Source organism: Mus pahari, chromosome 11 (assembly GCF_900095145.1).
Source record: "Mus pahari chromosome 11, PAHARI_EIJ_v1.1, whole genome shotgun sequence".
In the NCBI taxonomy this organism is placed as follows: Eukaryota; Metazoa; Chordata; class Mammalia; order Rodentia; family Muridae; genus Mus; species Mus pahari.
This window is the reverse complement of record NC_034600.1, coordinates 38,733,503-38,759,915: the sequence shown is the minus strand read 5'-3', so window position 1 is coordinate 38,759,915 and position 26,413 is coordinate 38,733,503. Positions and strand designations below refer to the sequence as shown.

Genomic DNA, 26,413 nt, shown 5'->3' with positions numbered 1-26,413 from the left:
CCGGGTCACATGTTCTCACTTGTATGTGGCTCCTGATGTTATATGTTTGTATGTACATAAATGAAGGGTGGAGGATGGGTATAGACTATGAATTAGCAGCAGACCATAAGGAGGACACAGGGTGTCGAAGGGGGCAGGGTAGGCAAAAGGACAGATGTGACATGAAACTGGAAAGGAGGTCTGGGGTGGGAGAAAAGAACAGAGGAAGGAGATTGGAGAAAACAGGTGGAGGGGAAAAAGTTTTTTTAAAAAGTCATAACCTAATGCTTCTATGTTGATAAAAATCAGTTTGTGTACTTTATTTGATTACTATGCCTTTGTAGTATAGCCTCAGATCAGATATGGCAATACCTCCAGCATTCATTTTGACCCTGATTGGACCAGGCTACCAAAGCTCTTTAATTTGCACATGAACTCTTAAGATCGTTTTTCTCTTTCTTTGAAGAGTGGCACAGAGACTTTAATTCGGGTTGCACTGCATCTTTAAGTGCGTTGGGCACTATGGTCATTTTCACAGCATTGGCTCTACCAACTGATGGGCATGGGAGGTCTCCCATCTAGTGCCTTCTTGAGCATTAATGAGGAAAATTTCCCGTTGCAATGAACAGAAGTGAATGCAAGGACTCATGGCTACTAAAGAGAAGAGTCAATAGTTGAATTTTCAGTCCTCAACAGGACATGCATCCTATCCAGTCTCAGGCTCAAGTGACACAGAGGGACAGGGAGCAGGAAGAATGCAGGAACCGTAAGACAAGAAGGGCTGAAAGATGTTACCAGGGCCACCGCAGTCATAGTGGCACAGCATCTGCAGCTGCCACACTGGAGCATGCACCAGACTGGGCCTGAAAACAGCCAACTGTGGTCCAGGGGGTAGTTTGGGGGGCCAGGGGGCAGTCTTGGGGCCCTACCACTTCCTGCTGAGCTTTCGTGGATGGATTCTGGAAGAAGAGTATGGCAGCCTCACTCTGTAACTGCCAGTCAGTCACGTGAGCACCAGTGGACAGCTTCACACCCATGGCCACAGGGAAGGTTCTATACTCGGCGGGTCACAAAACAAAACAGAGAGACATGAATGTAAGAACCAGCCTCGAAGGAAGGAGGGGGGGCTGGCACGGGTGGGAAGAAGAGAGGTGCACTAGAGAAATCATAAAACACATAGATGCAACTGTCAAAGAACAAAGAAGGTAATAATTTCTTTTAAAGATGTAGTATATCAGCGGAAGTGGAGAGAGACAGTTCGGAGCAGAGCACAGGAACATGAAGATTTGGGTCCAATCTGCAGCACCAGCAAAAACAGCAAAGTAAAAGAAGTGGGGGAAAGAATAAAGGATCTTGCCAGTCTGTGATTCTGTTTAGGGAAGCGAATCCCTAGAAGAGCAAGGGCCTGCCCAGCTTATCTCTGGGGTAGGGAAAGGATGGACGATGCTAGCCCAGGGGTCTTTATCGGGTTCCTTTCTCCTGCCAGGGATGCCCAGGGATGACAAGGAAAGCCTTGAACACAACACATAGCAATGGAGGAATCGAAGACACTGCCAACAGGAGCAGAAAGACTGAGTGAGCACTTGAAGAAAGGTGTTTGTTGGAGGTGGGGAAACAACAACACAGAAACACAGAGAATATGACCCTCTGTGAAGCAGAGGGGGGACTCAGGAAACCAAAAAAATCTCAAGTGAGGGCTAGGGTTGTTTTTAAGTCTCGGAAAAGTTTTCCTCCCCTGACTTAGGGTTGGTCCTTGTGCTGGCTGGTTTTGTGAGTCAACTTGACACAGGCTTGAGTTATCACAGGAAACGGAGCTTCGGAGCTTCAGTTGAGGAAATGCCTCCATGAGATCCAGCTGTAATGCATTTTCTCAATTAGTGATCAAGGGGGGAGGGCCCATTGTGGGCATTGCCATCCCTGGGCTGGTAGTCTTGGGTTCTATAAGAAAGCAAGCTGAGCTAGCCAGGGGAAGGAAGCCAGTAAAGAACATCCCTCCATGGCCTCTGCATCAGTTCCTGCTTCCTGACCTGCTTGAGTTCCAGTCCTGACTTCCTTTGGTGATCAACAGGAATGTGGGAAGTGTAAGCTGAATAAACCCTTTCCTCCCCAACTTGCTTCTTGGTCATGTTTGTGCAGGAATACAAACCCTGACTAAGACAGTCCTTTTAGGAAAGTTGGAGTTGACTGGCCCACAATGGTTATGAGTCCTGTCCAGCGTTGAACTTGTTGAGCCAGTCCTCCACCTGGTATGAGACAAAAGCCTTTAAGGCCTTTGTGTAAAGCTGACAGGTTTTCATCTCAAGCGAAGAGATGAGGAAGGTGCCTGCTATCTTCATTACCTAGCCATGGCCCGCTCCTGTCTGCCTGTCTGCCCACCAGGGAGTCTAACTCCTAGACCCTCCATGGTACAGCTGCATGGGAGTCACTTGTGAAATCGAGAGCACAATGGAGTAACTTCGGGTAACAAAATCAGGTGCGGATTTCTACATAGGTAGAAGGGATATTTTTAATGTCTCCAACAAGAACAATAAATGAGCCATGTCTGAGGTGATACAAGTGCCAGGGGATGGGATCTGGTCATAAACATAGGATGTTATTCCTGCACTGAAATGTCACACTATACCCAACAAATAAGCAATTAGTGGGTCAACTTAAGACAAAAATGCACCTAAAGCAAAAAGCACTAACAGACACAAAATAATCTAATTGAAGTTATGTGTTCTCGTTTTTAAATCAGTGCTGTCAGAACTAAAAGCAGGCCATAAGTTGTAATAAAGAAACCTCTAGCAAAAGATTATCAGGTGTGAGTTTGTACCAATTTCTTCAAGAAAAAAAGAAAAAGACAGAAAAGAAAGAAGAAAACAGAAAAGAGAAGAAAAGAAAAGAAAAGAAAAGAAAAGAAAAGAAAAGAAAAGAAAAGAAAAGAAAAGAATTTCTACTTGGCTTTACGCCCACAAATTCAACTGAGCAAGCAGATCCTGGATCCCTACCCTCCATTCACTTAAGACGAAGCTAGGTCTCAGCCCACAGACCCACACCCTGCGTTGGTCTTAGTGGCTCCGACATTTAAACCTAGTACCTGAAAGACTGATCTCTACGGACTTGGTGAAAAGAGCAGAGAAAGATAAAATAAAATCATATATACACTTTGTGTTTTCCTAGTTTAAAGAAAAAAATTAAAGGTGTCCACTAGGGGGAGTAAATGGTCCACCCACTTGGAGGTGTGGTAACTAGAACAAGTCCCTTCAAGACTCCCAAGATAATGATGCAAGAATGTTTCAGAGGGTGACCGAAAAAAATGACTAAGAGGTCACATATCTTGAAATGTCTGCTCAAATTTCTGGCATCAGAGATTCAAATAGGGCTTGTCAAATTTCTGCTTATCATCATAGGCCTACAGAAAAGTTGATGTGGGGGTGTGATATAATTGCATCAGTTTTAACACACAATCACATTGTAACCACGCCATCAAGGAACAGCAGTTTCTTTACTCCTCCAAACACTCTTTATCTCACTGTACGGTAGAACACCCTTCCCCAACCTTACAGTGTTCTATTTTATAGATGAACTGTACTTGTTTATCCAACCCTGGGATATTTAGGCTGTATCAGTTACTGGCAATTATTAGTAGAGCCACTGCCAACGCTCATACATTTACCATTGGTGCACTACAGTTTTATTGTTCTAGGGGAAATATCCACTAGGAACAGGAATGACTGAAACCATCTATATTTATTAACTCCAAAGTGACTACCAACCTAGGATTCCTGCCTGGGACAGAGGAGGTTTCAACTTCTGCATCTCAGTAGCACTTGGCGCTGTTGATGCATTTATTCTACCCGCTGTAATCGTTGGCAGCATCCCACTGTGGCTTTACTGTGCACCTCTGTAAGGTTTACCACGTTAAACCTCTTTACGATGGCTCATTTTGAAGCATCTGTTCAAACCCCTTGCTCGTTCTTTGAATTGTTGCTCTATTATTACTGAGTTCAAAAGTTCTTCCCATGACCTTGGCCCCAGTCCACCATCATGTGTGGTTTGCAGTCACCTCTGCTTGTTATTTGTCCTCTTTGTTAGCTTTTTGCCTTGTTTTATTTTGAATGTGTGTCCATGGTTTTGGTGCACTGCACGTGTGCCTGGAAGTCAGAGAGGGCTTCGGATCCCTGGGACTGGAGCTGCAGTTATGGCTGCCATGTGGGTACTAGGAAGGAGCCTGAGTCCTCCGCAACAACACTGCTCCGAGCTGCTGAGCCAACTCTCCAGGCTCATGCTTAGGGCTGTCTCACGGCATCTTTTTTTGTTTTTCATTTTGATATTTTTCCAATTTGTCATCTCTTCTTTTGCGACAGGTGCTTTTACTGTCCCATCTGAACAACTCCCTGCCTAACTTCAAGATGTAACCCTATGGTCTTATACTTAAATGGATGATGATCTACTTTGAATTAATTTTTATAGAGTTTATGAGGTTTAAGTTGAGAATCACTGTGAATTATTTTTGCATCTACACACTTGGATATCCAAATGTTAGGAAATCATTTGACATGTCTTCAGCTCAGCTGAAGTATACCTTCCTAACGTGCACAAAGTTTAGTAGGTTCAACACCCAGCAGTGCCAAAAATGTTTGTTGTCAAGACTGATCCTTTCCTATCACCTGTATTTGTATACAGCTGGTTCTGAACCTCTATTGCACCCCAATATTCTATGTGTCTGTGCCTTCTCTGGTTTAATTTCACCTTCATCAAAAATGCTTCAGACCAGAAGTGGTTTAGGGTTCAGAATTTTCTCGATCACAGAATATTTAAAGCATCCCATACGAAAAAAAAAGAAAGAAAAAAAAAAAAGAAAAGAAAAAAAAGGATCTGAAAAATAAAACACATTTTCATTTTGAGCCTGGGTCTTGATCTGCTGACCCACGAGTCAGAGAGACTAGAAGCACGCAGAGGGCCTGGACAGGTTCAAGCCAGACAGAGCCTAACACTGAGAGGGGGTGTGGACAGGGGTCCTCACCTCTAATCAAGATACAACAACTTGATAACTACAACTGATACTCATTAGCAAAAGAAAAGTGGGTTTTCTCCAAAGGAGTCTCACTGGGTGCATTAACCACAGTTCCGGACAGTGCCATACATAGGATACTAGGCCAACAAAAATAAACTCAGTGGTTGGTGTAGCCTTGTCTCATTCTGCTTGGTTGGGGCGCCTTTCTGTCTTATTGATCTTTTACTTATTCATTTTGATTTCTATTGCAGGAGATGGTTTTTGGTTTTTTGTTTTGGTTTTGGTTTTAGGTTTTTATTCTTTTTTTTTTTTTAATTGCATGGGTAGGGAGGTAGGGAGGACCTGGGGAGAATCTGGGGAAGGGGGGGGAAACATATAAAAAAGTGTATACAAATATTTTCAATTAAAAAAATAAAGTCTTAAAAATGGTTTAAAATAATAAATAGATAGATAGATAGATAGATAGATAGATAGATAGATAGATAGATAGATAAATGCATGCAAGCAAGCTTGCAGTCCCTCTGGCTACCCACTAGTAATGGGAGGTCAAGGGTCAGCCAGATGCAGAGCATCACACCACAGAGCTACAACCAACCAAGCCCTTCCCCCATGAAAAGTACAAAATGACAGCTCCATTCCTCACCATGTTATAAAATTATACAACGAATGTATGTAATCTCTCTCTTCAAGACATAAAGGCAGGGGACAGACATACAGTTCAGAGGTAGTGCAAGACACTGGGTTTCATCTCCATTAGTACATGAACAAAAACAAAACAAAACAAAACAAAACAAAACAAAACAAAAGACAATGGAGTCTTTGCATCTGTGTAACTCTGACTGCACAGACCTGGGAGACGGGTTTGCTGTGTTTAGATGAGCAAAGTTTAGGTTGACTGTTGCCCACACCTCCTTCATTTGAGAAGAATTTCTTAACGGAGGCATGTATTAGTCACTGAGCATCACAAGAACTATGTGGCTACAGGTGCGCTGGCCACACCAAATGTCCCCATGAGTCCCTGTGTTTATTCACCACTAATCTATCTGTTAAGCTATGTCAGCCTCATCTTGTGGAAGCTGAGATGGCCTGGCATAGCACAAGAACACAGACTTTAGCGACAGTCCTTGGCTCAAATGATGGCTTCTCCCTTACTTACTCACGACTCTGAACATGTTTGTAAACCTCGCTTTATTCATTTCCCAACCTTCATATTTAGGAAAGCTCGGAGTGGGGGCGCACACCCGTAATCTCTTCACTTAGAAGGCTGGGCCAGGACTGTCACAAGTTCAAGCCATCCTGGACTAGAGAGTAGGACTCTCTCTCCAAAAAGAGAGAAAAGAAGTCATATAATTAGAAGCCTACTATCAATACATCTTCAGAAGTCGAGTTAAATGACAAATTACATAATGAGTTTGCAACACAAGAGACGCTCTGGAATGTTAGTTTCTTTCTTTCCAACAAGAACTTGTCTTCTTGTCCTTTCCAGCACTTTCTACACTACTTAAAAAGCACTCCCTACCATAAGTCTGAGCCTTTTGAAGTATTCCCTCAATTCCACCACGACTGATTCTCCATCCATTTTGAATCTACCCTGCTTTGGCTTATTCTCTCCTCCTCAGCTTCCATGAGAACCTGGCTTTAGCACGTCTCACCTGGGGAATGGCGCTGGAGATTCACCAGTCAGAACATGAAAGGCGGCCCTCCCTAGAGCACTAGTGTGGACTGCTATCTCGCTCCTGCACCAGTCACAGAAGCCTGTGCATGCGCAGCAGCTGGCGCTAACCTAATCAGCTCGCTCTCAATGCAAGTCACGGGCATCTTCACCAATGATTTACAGGTTTAAACACACTCCATCCAAGACGAATCTAGCTAACTGGAAAAAGTCAGTGGCTAATTTACAGAATTCCCATGCAGGAAAGAAAAAGGGACAGTGAGTTTTTAAGATACTAAATAACAAAATGCTGCCCTGTTCATGACTCACAAACATTCTGTTACCAAAACTCAGAAACCAGGGAGAACCCAGAATCAGTCCAAGTGTCTATCTTCAGATTCACCCAAACATGGGTGAAAAGTATGTGAAGAAAAAACTTCCAGCCAGTACTAGGGCTCCTATCCCCAGCTCTTCAGGACACTAAAGCAGCAGGGTCAGTTTTCAGTCTGGGAGTTCAAGGTCAGCTTGAACAACAAAGCAAGGCTCCCATCTCAAAGATTAAAGTCCAAAGAGCAAAACTTGGATTTGTCAAGTACCAAGTAGTATGCTGAGCCCACGAGAAGAAAGTTACTGCTGTAGCTCACCACCACCCCACAGGACCTCAGTCTCTCCTCAGCATATTTGCCTCACATCCTGTTCACCTCACATCCTGTTCAGAATCTTGTTGGCAATACAGTGTTTACATCTGGATAGAATATATGTACCTTTGATCATTAACTCATAGCAACACACCACAACTATTTATGTAGTATTTACATTAAGTATTATAAGTAAACTAGAGAGAATTTAAAGTGTGGGGGATGTGTGTAGGTTATATGCAAAGCTATATTTTACATAAGGAATTTTAGCATATACAGATTTTGGATATATATGGGGAATTCCTGGAACCAATACTTGGTGGACCCTGAAGGACCACTACATGTAATAAGGAAACATCATCTGTCTTGTGAATTCTTTCATCAAAAGGGATGCATGATAAAGTCTTAACATTGAAATGAAATGTTCTAGTAATCAGCGCTCAGTGGGCAGCTCAGTAGTCAGGAATACATACCCATAGTGTTCTGAAGATTCTAGAGCCTCGGGGGCACTCAATGGGAGATGCCCTATTTAATGTCACAACAGAAAACCTAGATGTCACTCGGTCAGAGAAGCCTTTCAGAAAGGTCCTCGCTAAATCTTGATGGGTACAAGCAAGGAAGCTCCCACAAGGGTAATTACTCAAGAACCCCCAATGCAGCCTGGCCTGTGGAGCCAGGATTAGACTCTCCACGAAGCAACCAGGCCTCAGAATAAGATGAGACTCTCCGAGACCCTAATTAAAAGTTAGATCAGCAAATAACTGCCAACTGGAGACAACTGACAACCGACTGCTCAGATGACAATCCTGACCTGTGGGCACAGGAGGCTCCATGAGGAGGTCTGGTGGGAAATGCACAACAGCATCATCTTTACCACTATGTGTTTAGGACCACCTCAGCCTGCTCTACTCTACACAGAAGCTAGTCTGAGAGAAACAAAGAAATAGCTCAGGTATAAGACGGCAGCATCTCTTAGCTCGAGGCCACGCATCCCAGGCCAACAGCTCATTGAATGTGCTACAATCAGGACCCTCATCTTTCTGTTAGGGACTGGAAAGCAAGCAGTAAGTCTGTGCTCTCCACTCCCTCCGCTGGCCTCTCTCTAGAGCTTGGCACTGACAGGCTTCTGGAGACAGCAGAACAGCTCCTCGCTCATTTGCGTGACCTCATTCTTTTTTAGTCTTCTTCCATCACCTGGATTTCAGGTGAGTCTCCTTGGCCTCCAGCAATCAAACACACTAGCACTCAGTGAGAAGGCACTATAAGGAAAGAGAGCTCCATTTTCCCTCGGATTGCTTAGTGGTAAAGGTCCACATCATGAAACACTGTCAGCAAATTAGATGGAGGAGGGCGGGCTTGCAGTGGCGGGCTCCGTTAGAGACAAGAAGGACGTCTAACACAATCCCACCCACGTTCCCTAAGCTGTTTCAAGACCAGACAATCTGCCTGAATAGTCCAATCCTTAGTGCTCAGCAAGGCTAAACACAGAGGTTTCGTTGCACCCCTTCAGGTTCTCTAGAAGTACTAAGTTACTACAGACCCAGTACTCTAGAAGTACTAAGTTACTACCTCCACCCTGCCAGGCAGGCAGAAGGCATGGAAATTTTCCCTACTGGAAAATCATTGCAACAAAAGCCTGCTCTGTGGAGCCCTGACAGAGCAGGACAGAACGGTGCCTGGTTTTACTTTAACTGCCCATTCAGCTAGGTACTTAGCACATTACAACCAGAAGCATCGCTTCAATGGACACAGCAAATTCTTTCACTTCGGGAAGTTTCCAGATGCTGAGCTGATGCACTCACTTGCCCTGTGTTCCTTCTTCAGAGTTTACACACTGCCATTACCTGTAGAGGTGACGGTTGTCTTCAAAATCCTCCTGGCCCCACTTCCCCTTGATGTCCTCAATCACATGATTCTTCAGGAATTTCCCCAGCAGCTGGACTGTTTGTTTCCGAGTTACCTCGGGCCCAAAGTTTTGACTGTTCCGCAGAAGCTCGTGCAGCCAGTCCACAGCCTCCGATGCAGTGAAGCAATGCTCATAGCTCTTGAACCGACAACGATGTTTCCGTAAAGGCATCCTGGCCCGGAAAAGCTCCACCGTTTCGTTCCACTAGGCAAAGGACACAATTTTTATTTAGTCATCAACTAGTATTTTATAAAGGTTAATCATCCCAAATATTTAAACCAAGGAATACCAGTTTTCCATTTAAACTACTTGAAGAGTAGGGACTATTTAGCTTATACAAGACCCTAAGTTAGATGATAAATAGATTGAACCACAAATTGATATGATAATAGATAGGTAAGTGGGTAAATAGGTAGACGGATAAAATAAAAAATTTTAAATTAAAACGCACTGGAATAACTAATGGAGATGTGGTATTTTATTTGCAGTTTTCAAACTCTTAAAAGCCCTAAAGAATGAACAGTTATGAAGTAGTGATTACAAAACATTGTGACTGCAAGTAATGCCACAGAACTACACACTCAGAAACAGTTACAATAGTCCACGTTATGGTTACTTTGTTACAACCGAAGCAAGAGCAGAACCTATTCACACAAGAGAAACAAGCAAAAGGCAACCTTCTCAAGGGTTGGTCATCCTGTATTCATTCAAGCAACAGTTACTGAAGACACCAGCTAGAAAGCTCTGCTAGTGCTGGAGTTCACTTGCAGAAAACCAATGATAGTAAGCAGGGGTAGACCTATGCTTATAGCTGGGCATAGTCCTGCACGCTCCAGCTATAACCCCAGCACTCAGGAAGCTGAGGCAGGAGGATTTTTTTGTCCAAGGCCAGTCCAGACCCAGCTTAGACTACATAGTGAAAGACTACCTAACTACCCCTGAAAATCTTGCCCATTGAATGTAATTCCTTCCCAGAAGTCCCATGTTTATTAAGACTTCATTCATCAAACACTCAGAGACTGTTCATTCTGTGAGTGTAATCCCATGGGCAGAGAGCTGCGTGTGATCAAGATAAACTGCCCAACACTAATGAGCTCAAGACAGTTGAGAAGAACACTTACAAAGTAGTATCAGATTTCAGAGTATTTGCAAAAGAAAGCTGTGTGAAAAGACTGACTAGTTAGGAATTTCCATACACACCAACTGTAAAGCACCTGCTTTTTTGCTGCAGTGAAGTTCTCTCACACCCTGTGCTTGTCTGAGAGGTCGCTTGGTTTCAAGGCTCTTCCCGAAGAACACAGTTTAGCTGGGCGTGGCACCTTCAGATGCCACCAGGACATAGAAGGCTGAGTAGACAGAGCTTAGGCTCTGCTGCCCGGTGTGACAGGAATCACAGCCTGCTCCGCCAATGGCCAGGAGGCCAGCCTCACACTCACTGCTAGCCAAGCATGCACAGCCTCAGCAACAAACACTGGAGACATAAAAAATATAAATAAATAAAAATGGAAAGCCTATCGCAGTGTCCGCCCTAACGCAGGTACTCAGGAAATCTCACCCACACACTGTTATCACCTTTACTATCGGAGTGCGTGTGGCCATTAAAGCTGAACAAGTATATAGAAAAGACCCCTGAATTGAGTCTCCAGGACTCAGTCCTGTCTCTGTCAATAAACACATGGCTATGCCCAGTTACCACATTTCTGTAGCAATGCATAGCAAATTAAAACTCAAACCAGTTGAGTTTCTGATATATGAAAATCATGGAAGCTCGCTGGTGTGGCGGCATGTACCATACTCTCCTGGTAAAAGCAAGAGGAATGAGTTCAAGGCTAGCCTGAGCTACAATACAAGATATCCCTCCTACTCCCCCACACCCCCCCCCAAAAAATATATCAATCTTCCCAGGGTAGCCTACTAAGAAATAAGGTAGCATGTTCAGTGTGCTGGTCCAATGCACTCCAGTCAGTCAGAGTCATGTGGCCCCTGCTAAAACGTGGCTTATGAGCCTTGTAAAAAACCAAACCCATCAGATGAGTGAATATTGTCTCACTCACTCTAGTACACGGCTGGTGATGCTCACAGTGCTGTGACTCTGGCCTTCAACTGAAAGAGAGGCTGGACCACTTCAAAAGGACAAAATCAATCGCCAAAGAATGGGGCAAACATGAGGTTTTAATCCCAGATCTTCCACTCACTGTTTACATAAGGTTTGGTACACATTACATACCATAAAAATAATCCAGTTTCCCTTTGCTCCCAAATGCCACCGATAGAATCAATGAGCCACAATGTCAACAGAGAAACCAGCTCACTCTAGACGTCAAGTCAACTCAGCCTCTTCCTCCTTGTTTACAAGTGAGGTTGGTGACAGGAAAGCAGGATATAGGTAGGTCTAGCGTGAGGAAGCCACTCCTGCTGCGAGCTTTCGGCCAGGACCTACCTAGTGTACATCCCAGCAGTCCGCTGACAGAGGCAGCGCGCAGTGGGTGGCCTCTGAGAGCATCAGAGAGCGGTCACTATGCAGGAACACTCAGGGCTTCCCACAGCCTATGCCAGAGACAGCAACACAACCACAGCCATGCCTGGCCTCAGAACTCATCCCACCCTCATGAGGCTCTTGACTACGCTCTGCTTCTAGGATGTAAGCGTGTGAGTGAGTTGATGGCTGTCCGTTTTGCTTCCTCAGACAGCAGGCTGATGTTCCAATCTTTCTCCCCACTGTGCCTTTGTATGGTCCTCACAGTAACTGTTACCCTTCTATGGGCATCGTGAACTTAGGTGAGTGGAGGCTAAAAAAGGAGGCTGACTAAAGCCTCATGCAAGAGCCATCTTTCTTCAGGGCATCAGGCAATTTATATTCTGAGGTCTATTCTAGAGGTCAGGCAAGGTCATGAGCAAGGCTGGCATGAGTTTAGGCTGTATACAAGGCCAATTCACCATTAGGAACTCCATGCTATATAGTGATGGATAAGATGACAGGTAATCTAAAGTAAGCCCACTCCTATTTATGACACCTGGTAGGGGGACACAAAAGCACCTTCCAAGATCAACCCGTGTTACAGACAAACTGAGATTACAAGACTTTCTGCCTTGGAGTTATCTCACAAGTTCTCAAAAATTCTCCTCACCCAGCCTCATTCAAGAACCAGGTTCTGATAGCAACTACCTTCCAAAAAGTTAGGGATTTGCTCCAAACTATATAGCAGAAGTCTTCTGTAAGCTATTTTTATGAGACTTAAAAAAAAAAAAAAAAAAAAAACGGACAGTTGTTTCAGTGATGATGGATAAGTAGCTGACTAGCTCCTATACTGTCATGAATTAGGTCTTTCATTTGATTTTTACCACAAAAATTTACCTAACCTTTAATATTGTATTTTCAAGCCATACGTCAGTGTTTAAGAAACTGAAGCTGGGCTAGAGAGATGGTTCAGCAGTCTTCGGATGACTGCTCTTCAGAAGGTCCCAAGTTCAAATCCCAGCAACCACATGGTGGCTCACAACCATCCGTAATTAAATCTGATGCCCTCTTCTGGGGTGTCTGAAGACAGCTACAATGCACTTACATATAATAAATAAATAAATCTTTCAAAAAAAGAAAAATAAATAAACTGAAGCTGTTATGCATTATTAGACAGTACAGCAAACCAGTAAGGCGGATACAGCCACCTCCCACTGTGTGTTGATAGCTCCTCCAGGCTCTTGCTGAAGAGGCAAGAAGCTAGGAGTGGTGTTGAAAGAAAGAGCAGGGCCAAGAAAAAGGGAAGGAGGGCCAACCTTGAAGGACAAGAGACAAGAAGTTAAAAAAATTATTATTCAATAAAAGCTTTAAGACATGGTTGGATTAAATTTATAAAATACAACTATAATAAGAACTATAGTTTCTGGTAACTGCACCCTCACATTTAGGGGGGGAAAACTGGCTATCAATGTATCTTCTCAATCTCAATGTTCAACATTCAGTTTCTCAAATATATAATAGAACCGAAAGCTGAATTAACTACTTGCAAAATTCTGGTAAAGCTGAAGGGCCTTTATCAATAGCTCACATGCTCTTCTGGTTAACTAGTTGACTAGTCTACGCTGAGCTTGAATGTCATGGGAGGTAGGGTTAAAGCAGGTAAAGAAAGCATTTTTCCTCACAGACTCCTATGATAATACGTTAATTGACAGAGAATCCAGCAGCATCTATACACTGAACCTCTGCAAGCATGGAGACAGGCACCCCGTACAGTTCCGCCAAGACAACCATCTTAGTTAGTGTTCTAGTGCTGTGAAGAGACTCCATGACCATAGCAACTCTTACAAAATAAAGCATTGAATCTAGGCTCACTTCCCGTTTCAGAGGTTTAGCCCATTCCCGTCATGGAGGGAAGCGTGGCAATGTGCAGGTAGACATGGTGCTAGAGAAGCAGCCGAGAGGTCTACATGTGCAGCAGTGGGCAGCGGGAAGAGAGACACTGGGTCTGGCCTGGCTTTTCAAACCTCAGAGCTTACCCCAGTGACACACTTCCTCCAAAAAGGCCACACCTACTCCAACGAAGCCACAACTAATCCTTCTCAAGTAGTGCCACGCCCTGATGACAAAGCATTCAAATATATGAGTCTTGGAGGGCCATTCTTATTCAAGCCACCACAACCACATTTAGAACAGTTCCAATTATCATATTCATTTTTACCATAAGACAGGATAAGGACTTGTCATATCAAGATTCACTTTGATTCCCTTGAGCAAGTACTATGAATAAATGTGTAGAGGATGGAATGTGTTCTTTTTTCTACCCTAAGGAAATGTGGGTCAAAAGTGGGGTCTGTCTCCGCTCAAAGGGCTTGGGCCACCACTGAGCGAGGTGGAATGCAAGGGGGTAGGAAAAAAAAAAAGCGCAGCCTGGGGTCCCAGTGGAACTGCTGGAACTGGCTTGGGGCCCCTAGGCCTGCATGAAGGCCTAGGACGGCAGATTCTCAGGCTCTTGGACACTTGTTGCAAAATATTGCAGATGCCACTCAGTGTAGCAAAAAACTGTGGGGGTGGAATCCAGACAGAATACCAGGGACTTTGGGTGACTGATAGCCACAGAATTATGGAGCTGGGGCCTCCTGTCATGAGCCTAGTGTCTAGGAGCCTGTGGCAAACTTCCCTCCATCCATGGCAGATTAATCTGCTGGATCTCAGGGGTTTAAACCTAACTGCCTTTCACGGTCTCCTGAGGGAAGCTATAACAGTCAACGCATATCCAAAATTTCAGTTACCCACAGTAAACAGGAACTTGCATAATAGAAAATTCTAAAAGTTTACAGTTCCTAAGTTTTCAGTTGCATGCAGCTCTGGGAAGCACAGTGAGATTGCTTCAGCCCATCAAGTATGTGAATGAGCTCAGTGCTCACTGTGTCCACAGCAAGTATGCCACTCACACAGGAGTCATTTAATGGTATTTAGGTTATTAGGCCAATTGGTGAGGTTTTACCGTGTGTCTGCTCAAGTAATCTTTATTTTAATGACCAATAGCTCCAAAGTATTATAGTGAACTTTAGTAGAATATATTAATTGCTCCATTTTGTTATTACTGTCGTTAATTCCTCAGTGTATTAATTTACAAATTAAACCATCATAGGTATATGTACAAAAACCATATACTATGTATAACAATACATATGGGGTCTAGTACTATCATACTTTTAAGCAGTTTCTGTGTGTCTTGGTCACTGTTCTGTTGCTGTGAAGAAACACCATGACCCAAGGCATCCCTTCTATAGAAAAACATTTAATTGGGGGCTTGTTTAATGTTTTGGGGGCTTCAACCATTATCATCATGACAGGGAGTAAGCAGGCACTGGAGAAACAGCTAAGAGTTAAATCCTGACACACAGATTGAGACAGAGACTCTTGGCTTAGCGTGGGCTTTTCAAACCTCAAAACTGACCCCCCAGTGACACACTTCCTCCAACAAGGCCACACCTCCCCATCCTTGTAATCTTTTCAAACAGTTCCACGCCCTGGGGACAGAGGCATGAGTCTATGAGGGCCAATCTTATTCAAACCAAACACACCGGGGTTCCTGCAACATATTCTTTCCAGATAAGGGAGGACTGCCATTATAGTTGGCAAAAGTCACTAAAACAGAACAACTCCTGTCTTCCCTCAAGGCAGAACCAACAGCAGCCATGACCCCAGGTAGTTTACACAGTGGAGCCCCTTCTGCGGTTGCAATTATGAAAACACCGTTTCTGAGACTCTCTTTATCTTGTTGTCATCGTTCATACCTCTTAGAAACGAGCCTTAAAGAAAACCTACATCCGTTATTCATTTCACCCTTTCTTAAAATAAACGGGACCATTCTGGGGGTTCCATGGATTACACAATGATGCCTCCTAGCCTCTTCACAGGCACCTTAGCAATGTGACTTTTACCACCTCTCCATGCTAAAATGTAGAAAAGGGGCCTGCAAGGTGGCTCAGTGGGTAAAGGTCCTCACCACACAAGGCTGGCAACCTGAGTTCCATCCTTGCACATAAAGGGATAAGGAAAGATATGACTTCACAAAGTTGCCCTCTAACCTCCATACATACAAATACACAAAACATACAATAACAATAATAGCGATGTCTTTTTAATAGAAATGAATGTCTAGATTCTAGACTCAGCCATTTCACTTGCTTTGGCCAATGAGGTGTGAACAAAATGTCATGACCCCATGAGCCCACCGTGTGAAGAATCTGAGGAAACCTGTCAAAACTTGGTTCAACCGACCCTGAGGACCAGGGTACCACGTGACACCACCCAGTGCCAGTCAAATCACCAGATAGTGACACATGAATGATTTCCATTGGAAGAAACGCTGACATGAGTCCAGCCCAGACCAATGACCCTACGCAAATACGTGTTATTTTCAGCCAAATGAAACAATACCACAGACCCTAAAATCTTAGGAGAAACTTGACATGTGCCCTGTGCTCTTTTGTGTGAAGAAGATTCATAATCTCTATTCGATTCTCCGCATGCCCCGTAAGTCTAATAAAACAGAGGTCAAGCAGCCTGAAACCTAACTTCTCATCCATGGAAGGTGGCTTGACTCCGCAGAACACAGACTACCTGGCTCTGGAAAGAAAGAAAATGATGTCTCTAACACATGAGTCTAAAACATAAGTTCAGATACTCGTCCCCACGAGTGAGACTTTATTGCAAGGCAATGCAGCTAGGAGTCTTCACAGACAAAACTCGAAGTCCTCTAAAACCTTCTGTCTATTCCACTGTCCTAACCCATTTGAGGCAGAAGTCAGTAAAATTACTTCCTCCTAGAAGTAAGTCTGAGTGTCAAAACTTGTTTTCAGAAGAAAGACCCTCACCCTGGTGCATCATCAGCAAAGCTTTCAGATCACCTATCACTGCTGATCCGCTGAAGACAACTGAAACGCCGGGGGCAGGAACCTTAGAGAGGCAATCCACCTCCGTGCAGTGCACCGTTACAAAGAACACTTGTCAAGTGTCAACGGTGTCACTCAGGAAGGACCCACACCCTGCCTGGATCGCCGCAGTCCGCAAGAGCTACATCCATAGGTGGTCCTATGGCTCCACCCACGGTCGATCTTGCCCTGGAAACTAGAGTAGGTCCCTAGGACAAAGGGGAACGCGATCGCCTGAGGTTCGGATCCCCGTTAAGGCTGAAGGCGACGTCCAAAGCCGAGCATCCAACCACCGGCGGCAGAAGAAGTTCATGCCACCTTGGTGGGACTGGCCCCGGGCCTCGTCTGCCCGCTGTGGGGCAGAGTGTGCAGCAGCGGACGGAGTAGACACACGACCACCAGCACCGGCAGCCCCCGAGCGACTGCACACAGCCCGAGTCTCAGCGGTAACAGCGGCGCGGGGTCGGCTCGGCCCCACTCTCACTCACCAGCCTGGTGGCCCGGTACGGCCCGGGTCCCACTACGCGATGCTCCATTCCCAACGCGCAGCAGTCGCGGGGCAATGCCGGCGGGGACTACATACAGAGCTCGCCGCGCCGCAGTTTGAATCACAAGCCCGGAGCTTCCGGGCGCTGATTGGACGTTGCGAGGGCACGTGACAGGAACTGCAGTGTGGGCGGGGCTGTTTGTGTCCTGGATTTCACTACCGCGGGTGGCGCCTCCAGCAGCTCGGAGGAAGGGACACTTTCTCCTCGCCAGTGGGCGCTCGGATGCTCGCGGAGGTGACTGATCGCGCAGCGTACCGCCGGCACGCAGTGGACGGCGCTGCCCAAACCCTACCCGGACCGTCCCTGCCGCGAGCCCACTCGGAACACCAGCTCTGAAACCTCGGAGCCCGGTGAGCCAAACCTAGCTGGAACCTGATAGATAATTCCTGTCAGCACCCAGGGCAGAGAATCCGGAGCTTAGCGAAGAGGAAGAAGTGGGTGGTGAAAGGAAGCGAGTTGACTTGACCGCTGTCCAAGTGGAAGAACATTTCTAAAGCAGATAAAGGCAATCCGCCATAAGGAGTGTAGAAAGAGCGATAAGGAGAGGCATGGTCGGCTTCTGTTGTGTAATCTTTCTCCTCCGAGAACTTAGGTTTTGTATTTAGGAATCTGACTGAAATTGTTAGTCCTTTGTTTATGGGTCTGATGAATTCTGCGCTGTCTTCTCTGCACCGAATCACCTACACATCTCCTGCCGGTGGGAATTGTTGGTCCGACTTGCAACAGTTGAAAGAGACAAATGACTTCACTTTATACTGTATTCCTTTAACTCAGTGACTATGAATCTATGTCTGGACTCCTCGGTGAAGACAGAACAACTCCACCTTGATCGTAGAAGCTGATAGGCAATAGACATTTTAGACACTGACTAATTCAATAGATGATTAATTCAGACCCTCAAAACTGGTGAAAGTCCTGAGAATAAATAGGGCTGAGCATGAGACATTGATATGAACACCCCTTTCAGGAAACACGGTAGAAGAGGGTACAGAAAGAAAGAGGAGCTGGGGGATGGGGAGAAGATCTGTAAGATGCTGTCTTCTGAACATAATATGACTGAGTTGGCTGCTCACTCATGAATTCACAGCAAGTACCTGTACAAGACCTACACACGATGGAGCCTGTCCATCAATATTCTAGCATACCTGCATACCAGGGAAGGAAGGGTGTATGAGGCCAGTAGTGAGGAGATTGTTGGAAATGAATGGCTGCTGAGAGAGGCCATCTATTTTCTTCCAGTAAATACCCTGACACCCATGCTCATGTACAAAACCCTAATTAAACTCAGTGAGTCACTAAAAGAAAAGAAACCAAGATCACAAACTAAAGCCTGGATACGCTCAGTTCAGATTTTTGAGGGCCTGAGGTGAGACGACTCTGGTAGTAAAGGCACTTCCTGCTAAGGCCAATGAATGCCCTGAGTTTGATCCTAAGAGCCCTACATGGTGGAAGGAGAGAACTGACTGCCAAAAGTTATGCTCTGACCTTCACAAGTGCGCTGTGTTGTGCTCAGACACGAACACACATGCACAATAAACCAATACAGATTCAAAAGAGAGATTGCTGAACAAAGAATGAACCCCCCCCCAATACCTCGTCCTACCCTGTCCAGGTGTATATTTAGTCTTATTATGAAAGACAGAAACAAACAAGCAAAAAACAAAACCTGCTTGGCTTTATATATGCTGCATATATATTAATTTGGAAATTTAAAAAGAGTTAACTTTACTTCTTACACCTCCAAATGTTGTGGAACAGTTCTGTTTGTCTATGATGAGCCAAAGTATGCCTATATACTTTAATACAAGAGGCAGATGGAAAAGAAATTCTAGAGTCTTGTCCACCATGATGGTAACGCTGGAATCCTGCAACAAAGCTTGCCCATCCTCAAATTATGCAGCTTTCAACTTCCATGGAAATCACGAACAGAAATGTGCTACATCTAGATTTCAACTTCAACAACAACCAGTGTACTAACAAGCCGAGTGACTTCAAGCTCGTTATTTAATTCCCCTCTACTCGATGGCAAAAATGGAGATTTTGATGGTTGTCTTGCAGAGTTGATACAAGGACTTGAAATGATGCATTAAGGTACTCAAATGATGCCCAGTATATAGCAATAGTTAAAAGATGGACCTCAGGGGCTTGAGAGATGGCTCACCAGATAATAGCCCACAATGCCTTTGCAGAATACCTGCGTCCATAGCTCAGCACCCACATCAGGCAGCTCACGATACCCTGTTACTCAAGAAGATCCAGTGCCTATTCTGGCCTCCATGGGCAACTGCATTCACGTGTACATACCCACATTTAGGCACACGCACCCGCACATAACTAAAAATAAAATATTTTTAAAAGAAGCTACCTTTGAAACCAAAATCACACTAGCTTCTTCAGCATTTTCCCAAGTCCTCTGTGAGCTACAGATGATAATTTCCATTAACTTGAAAGGATCAAAGACCCACATATCAGAAGCCACAAAGGCAGCCTTTGTAGATGTCGTGTAAAGGGACTGCTGACCACCTATCAGGCCTTTGGGATCACACAAAAAGCAGTTCAACAATTCCTACCCTCTCCGTCCCCGCTAAATCCAGTGTTTTCTTCTCCCCTCACCTATTTTTCACTCCTGGCCAGTCTTCTTTCTGTTTCTCAAACATACTCCTTCCTACTTCAGGGCCTTTGCAGACTCCTGCCAGGACTATGCTTGCCCCAGATCCTTACACAGTCTTCTCCATCAGTGCCACCTCACAGCCTTCCTGGAAGTACTCCCTGGCCTGTGCTGTGAGGTTGCATACCATGCTACTCCTGCACTGCTGTGTCATCTTCATAGCGCTTAACATCTACCTAGATTGTTTTTGTTGTTGTTGGTTTGGTTTGGTTTGGTTTTGGATTTGGTTTGATTTTGTGGGGTGGGTTTTTGTTTTTGTTTTTGTTTCTGTTTGTTTTGGTTTGGGGTTTTTTTGTGGTTTGGGTTTTTTATGTTTGTTTGTTTGTTTGTTTTCTACCAGTAAGATAATGATGACTCAATAAAGAGGTTCCACCTTCATGGAGATGTTTTCTTGTTTTTGAAATATGGGGAGAACTTGGCTAGACTTTGTGGGCAGAGAAAAGAGAAGGTAGATGTCCCCTGATGCTTAACCCGGACTTGGCAGCCAGCAATACTTGTTCTGCATGGCACTCAGTGCCCTGTTGGATGTCTAGGCGAGAGGAAACCAGGGTTGTAACCCCATAAGCCTTGAGCCTCGCTTCACTTTCACCTAAAATATCAAAAATATTGTGGATGATCCAGGAACGTTAGCCTCTGCTTCCTTTATGACTGCAGCAAAGGTTACCACATCATGAAGTCACGTCACCAATGACAAGGCACAGGGTGGTGTCTGATGCAGAATATATCTGCAGGTTTTGAATCCATGGAAATTATATCAAGAAGACAGACCATATGCTTAGCACTTACTTCAGAATTTCAGGCAAAGAGGGAATTGGTCTCACAACATTCAACTTTTTAAATTACTTATGATTCCATGTGTGGTGCACATACATGAGAGTAAGTGCACAAACATCACATCGAGTGTGTGTGAGTATGTGTATGTGAGTGTGTGTGTAAAAGAGGGGGGAGGGAGACCAACTATCAACTATTCAGTCAGTTCTCTTGTTCCTCAGTAGCTACTGAGAGTCAAACTCATGGAGTCAGTTTGCATGCCCAACACCTAAAGATCCATCTCTAAGACAGACCTTATGTGGGTAAATAGAAGCAAGTTCTTGATTATTTCATGGTATTTCACCCAGCACAGCTGTGTTTAATCACTTGTGTTTGAAGTGAATATTCATTTATTATAAATCACTTACACCAGAGCCACGTGTGGCTCGGTGGAAAAGCATTGGCCTAGCATGTCCTGGGTTTGATTTAAAAAATATAGCTAAATGACTTGCTTTTATTTTTCCATATATATGAATAGGATTCCCTTGTGATTACATGTAGGTTGATCATCAGAGTTAACCTCATCAGGGGATCCAGTGGAGAGTCGTTTCTCTGGAATGTGAATCAGGAGGTGGAGGACATGTTGTTTCCCACTGTTCCCCTGTTTGTAAGTTCATTCGGAAAGCAGAGTGTGAACAGGAGCTGGCCCACCCCCTGTGACCTTCTTCCTCTAGTGAGAATCCATGTTCTGAAAGTTCTCCAACCTTCCTAGACAGCACCACCAGCTGCAGACCCACTAACCAACCGTGTAAGCCCGTGGAAAACATTTCATAGTCAACCACAGTACTTATTTAATTTTCTTGATTAACAATATAGCTTTGTATCAGTATTAAGATGGCTTAACTTCCTTTTTATAACCCTGGAGTACAAGGGAAATTCTATAATTTAGTCTATGGATTTCCATATATGAGTATATTGTAATCCTTTCTTTCTCCCTCCATTGAATGATCCCAGAATGAAGCAGTTTGGGTTTTGTTGGTGGTGTTTGTTTGTTTGTTTGTTTGTTGTTTGAGACACGTTCTCATATAGCCTAATAAGCTGGTCTTGAACCCAGGACGTCATGCATGTCAGGCAAGCTCTACCCCATTCTTAGACCCATTGTTGTCTTTTTAAATGAAACATCTATCTCTGTGATTTAAGTCCAGAAACTTAGAATTGACCATGAATTTGAGGCCAGATTAAGCTATATAATAATACTTTGTAAAGAACAATACACACACACACACACACACACACACACAAACTGGGACATTAGGTAACTCGGTTTTGATGATTTTACTAATACCTTTAAATCAAAATGAACCATCAAAATAAAATTCAACACATCTTTATATAAAGACATTTCAGGATGAACCTGTCATTGATGTAATCTTTACCAGGCATATAGATAGATAGATAGATAGATAGATAGATAGATAGATAGATAGATAGATAGATAGATATCACAGTTGAATAACTAAAATTGATTAAAAGAATCATTTTCTTTAATTATCTTTCAGCCCCCCTGATTAAAGTTTGGGTTGAACTGGGGTTCAATGAATATTAACTGTGTATCTAATTAACTAAGTGTAACTCCCAGTTAAGTCTCAATTGGATCATTGTATCCATTTCTACATCATGAGCGTAACAGTTTTAATAACTTGCTGTGTGTTCTCTTCTGTGGCACACTTAAGTGAGGCTATCGAGATGTTATAGAATCTGAGTCAACGTGCAAACTGATGTGCACAAACGTCTTCTCGGGATGGGCATCATCACACTGAGAGCTGGCGGTGACGCTGATCTGCCACTGGCATTAGGAAGCCACAAGCTGGGCAGCAGAAAGCAGCTTGCCTAAGCATACTCTGTGTTGGAGGTTGTGTGCCTCAGTCCCTCTGACCAGAGAGTGGCTAAGCCCTGCCTTGACACCCAGAGGATTCTGGGATATCACACTCAGTCCAGCTCCTCTTGCACAAGTCACTCACTGCTTACACGGGACTTTAGCTCTTCAGGATGCCCAGGTGCATTCAGCATCTTTATTAGCACGATAGCCATCAAAAATGGCTACTTGCAGGGGCTGGAAAGATGACTTAGTAATTAACTGTGCTTCCTGCTCTTCCCGATGACCAGAGCTCAGTTCCCAGCATCCATACTGAGCAGCTTACAACTGCCTTTATCTTCAACTCCAAGGCATATGACTCCCTCTTCTGGCCTCTACAGGTATAAGCATTTAGGTACACACACACACACAGAGAGAGAGAGAGAGAGAGAGAGAGAGAGAGAGAGAGAGAGAGAGAGAGAGAGATGTGCACATACAAAGATGTACAAATACACACAAGAGAGAGAGAGAGAGAGAGAGAGAGAGAGAGAGAGAGAGAGAGAGAGAGAGAGAGAGAGAGAGAGAGAGAGAGAGATGCACAAAGTATACAGATATTTCATTTGAAAATAAAATAACTCTTTTAAAATCTATTCATTAGCTAAGGTTCTGAGAGTTAAAAGCCTACCTTGATGGGCATGCCTATTAGTCTGTCCCACCACCACCCCATTGATAAAGTACTCCAGAACTTGCATTAATGGTAGTCACCAATAGGAGTAGTGGGTGAAAAAGAAAAGGATAAAGTTATATTAAAAAAATTTTTTTTAAAAACTATATAATTTCACTGTAAATGTTTAAAGTATTAAATAAAATTATCTCAGCATTTTAAAAAGTGAACATTCTCAAAAAACTGAAGGATCTATTAATTGACAACTCACTGATTCAACAAGTATGCATGTGTACCTACTATGTGCAAGGTACTGTTTCAGCTACTGGAATACTGCAGTAGATAATGCATGGTCCCTCTTGCCTATAATTGTCATACTGAAGGGAGTGGGAGAGGGTAGGGAGATGAGGGAAGGAGGGGCAGGATCAGGGAAGGGGGAAGACAGAGGAGAAGGAGAATGAACCGAAATATGCAACAGCGTGGGAATCTCAAGAAAGTCCCAGAGACCTGGGATGTGAGAGACTCCCAGGACTCAATGGGGATGGCATTAGCTGTAATGCCCAGCAACAGTGGGGAGGTGGAACTAGAAGAGGCCACCTCCAGTAGATAGACGTGGCCCCCAGTTGAGGCAGGGGGCCACCCACCCATCTTCAAAATTTTTAACCCAGAATTGTTCCTGCCTAAAGGAAATGCTGGGACAAAAATGGAGCAGAGACTGAAAGAAAGGTCATCTAGTAATTAGTCTGTCTTAGGGTTTTATTGTTGTGAACAGACACCATGGCCAAGGCAAGTCTTATAAAGGACAACATTTAATTGAGTCTGGCTTACAGGTTCAGAGGTTCAGTCCATTATCATCAAGGCGGGAACATGGCAGATTCCATGCAGGCATGCTGCAGGCAGAGCTGAGAGTTCTACATCTTCATCGGAAGGCTGCAAGCAGAGTATGGCTTCCAGGCAGCAAGGATGAGGGTATTAAAGCCCACACCCACAATGACACACCTACTCCAGCAGGGTCACACTTACTCCAACAGGGCCACATCTTCTAATAGTGCCACTCCCTTGACTGAACATATATAAACCATAACACAGTCCAACCTGGGATTCATTCCGTGCACTCACACCAAATCCTGACACTATCACTGAGGCCATATTGTGTGTGCAGACAGAAGCCTAGCATGGCTGTCCTCTGAGAGGCTCTACCAGCAGCTGCCTGAGACAAATGCAGATACTTACAGCCAACCACTGGATTGAGGTCAGGGACCCCTATGGAAGACTTAGAGGAAAGCAAGAAGGAGCTGAAAGTGATCGAAACCCCATAGGAAGAACAACACTGTTAACTAACCTGGATCCCTCTGAGATCCCAGACTAAGCCAAAATCAAGGAGCATACACGGGCTGGTTCGTGGTCCTGGGCATATGTGTAGCAGAGGACTGCCTTGTGGCCTCAGTGAGAGAAAATGTGTTTAATTGTGGAAACTTAATGCCCCAGAGAAGAGGAATGCTGGTGGGGGTGATGTGGGTATAGGTAGGCAGGTGAGGGAGATGGGGGTGGGGTGGGGTGGGGAACTTGGGGAGTGGGAACCGGGAAGGGGGACAACTTTTGGAATGTAAATAAATAAAATAATTTAATAAAGACTAAAAAAAAAAAAAAAAAAACCTGAGTTTGATCCCAAGGCCCACACCTACAGGGTGGAAGGAAAGAGCTGACCCCAAAAGTTGTCTTCTGTGATTAACATATGTGCCTAGACACATGTGCATGCATGTTCGTGTGCGCACACACACACACACACACACACACACACACATCAATCAACCAACCATTGTAATTGTAAAATGTTTAATTATCCGTTTTTATTCTAGGCATGTGGGTTGACTTCCGTAATCTCAGCACTGAGGAGGAATGGCCAGGAGGATCAAGGATCCAAAGCAAGTTCTAAATACACAATGATACTGTCTCAGTTTCATCATCATCATCATCATCATCATCATGTTTTTTTGTGACTGGAGATGTTTTTTGTGAGCTAGAGATGTCCTCTTGCAGAGGACCCAGGTTCAGTTCCCAGCCCCTACATGAAGGCTTACCACCATCAGTAACTCCTGGCCCAGGTGATCTGCACCCTCCTCCGGCCTCCTCAGGTACAAAACATGTACACAGTGCACTTACATAAGTGTAAGCAGCACACTAACACATACAACTGCAACCATGAATACTTTAAAATTACTAATTTCTTAAAAGAAATTTTGATTGATTCTGTAGTGATGTTTCATATGTAAATGCACTCTACAGAATAACTGCCTTTTATATTTTCATATCATCTATCAAATTTGATTCTAAGTTTGCTCCTCTGCTGATTTTTCTCACCAAAGTCATCTGTGTTTGCTCTCCCTCTTGAGTTTAGAAAGTGTAATCCACTCATACCTGGAGCTTTGGTTTATGACAGTCCCTTCACCCACTGCCACCTGATAGTTCTTGTTACAATTCAAAAGTTGTTCTAAATAAGCCTTTGCCAACGAACATTGCTAAGTGGAGTTATATATTTGGGTACAAGCTCAGCTTCTGGGACATCTTGGCCATGCCAAATAGCATTTACAACGAAGTGTATTTCTCAATAGCTGGAAAAGTAAGATGATGAAAAAGCAATTTGTAGCCAACATTGGCCTGGGGAATGTTGGATGGATTAGAGGAAGATACTGGAGATAGGAAATCCATTTAGCAAATCACTGGAGGATTATAGACATGAATCGCAACTGTAAGAGAGTGGCGTGTGGAAATAGTGTGTGTTCTTGACACTGGTGGATGAGAGTTCAGTGGACACCTCTGCAAGGCGTTCCATGTTCTTATTGCCTGGAATGAGGCGGACAGGGACACATGGAGAACAAGAAAAGCAAGAGAATTTAAGAAAGGACACACTCTGAGAGAGAAGCAGGCCACAGAGGAAACATAGTTTAGTGGCGGAAAGGTCTTCAATGTATATACTATCAGGACAAGTGTGTCATGTAGGGTGACCTCCGGTGTCGTCTGAATTCTCTGGGACACAGAGTAATACATACAGCTTCACATGTCTCATAACATCTGAAATCTCCACCCACAGGTAACATGACAGCGGGAAGTGCCTCTGCTCCTATACCAGTGGGTCCATTTGTGTGGTGCAGCCCCACTATTGGGTTCAGTCAAAGGAAGTGAAATCAGTGAGCAGGAGGGATGGCTGCACACTTCCCAAATTTATTACAGCACCATACCCGATGGCCCAATGTGAAATCAGCCTCAGTGTCCATCAGTGGGTAAATGATGGGTGAATATATATATATATATATATATATATATATATATATATATATATATATATATATATATATA

General features: G+C 44.1%; 1 protein-coding gene across 1 annotated transcript in view; it reads right to left on the bottom strand.

The window, feature by feature from the left end:
• Nucleotides 1–17,192, bottom strand: part of Depdc1b (DEP domain containing 1B) — a 74,644-nt gene extending 57,452 nt beyond the window's left edge. Inside the window, exons 1-2 of the mRNA XM_021208438.1 lie at nucleotides 17,060–17,192; nucleotides 9,112–9,377 (exon numbers count right to left, since the gene is read on the bottom strand). Of these exons, the coding sequence (XP_021064097.1) occupies nucleotides 9,112–9,377; nucleotides 17,060–17,107 (314 nt within the window). The 5' untranslated portion in view covers nucleotides 17,108–17,192. The remainder of the gene's footprint in view (nucleotides 1–9,111; nucleotides 9,378–17,059) is intronic.
• Nucleotides 17,193–26,413: the final 9,221 nt, after the last annotated feature.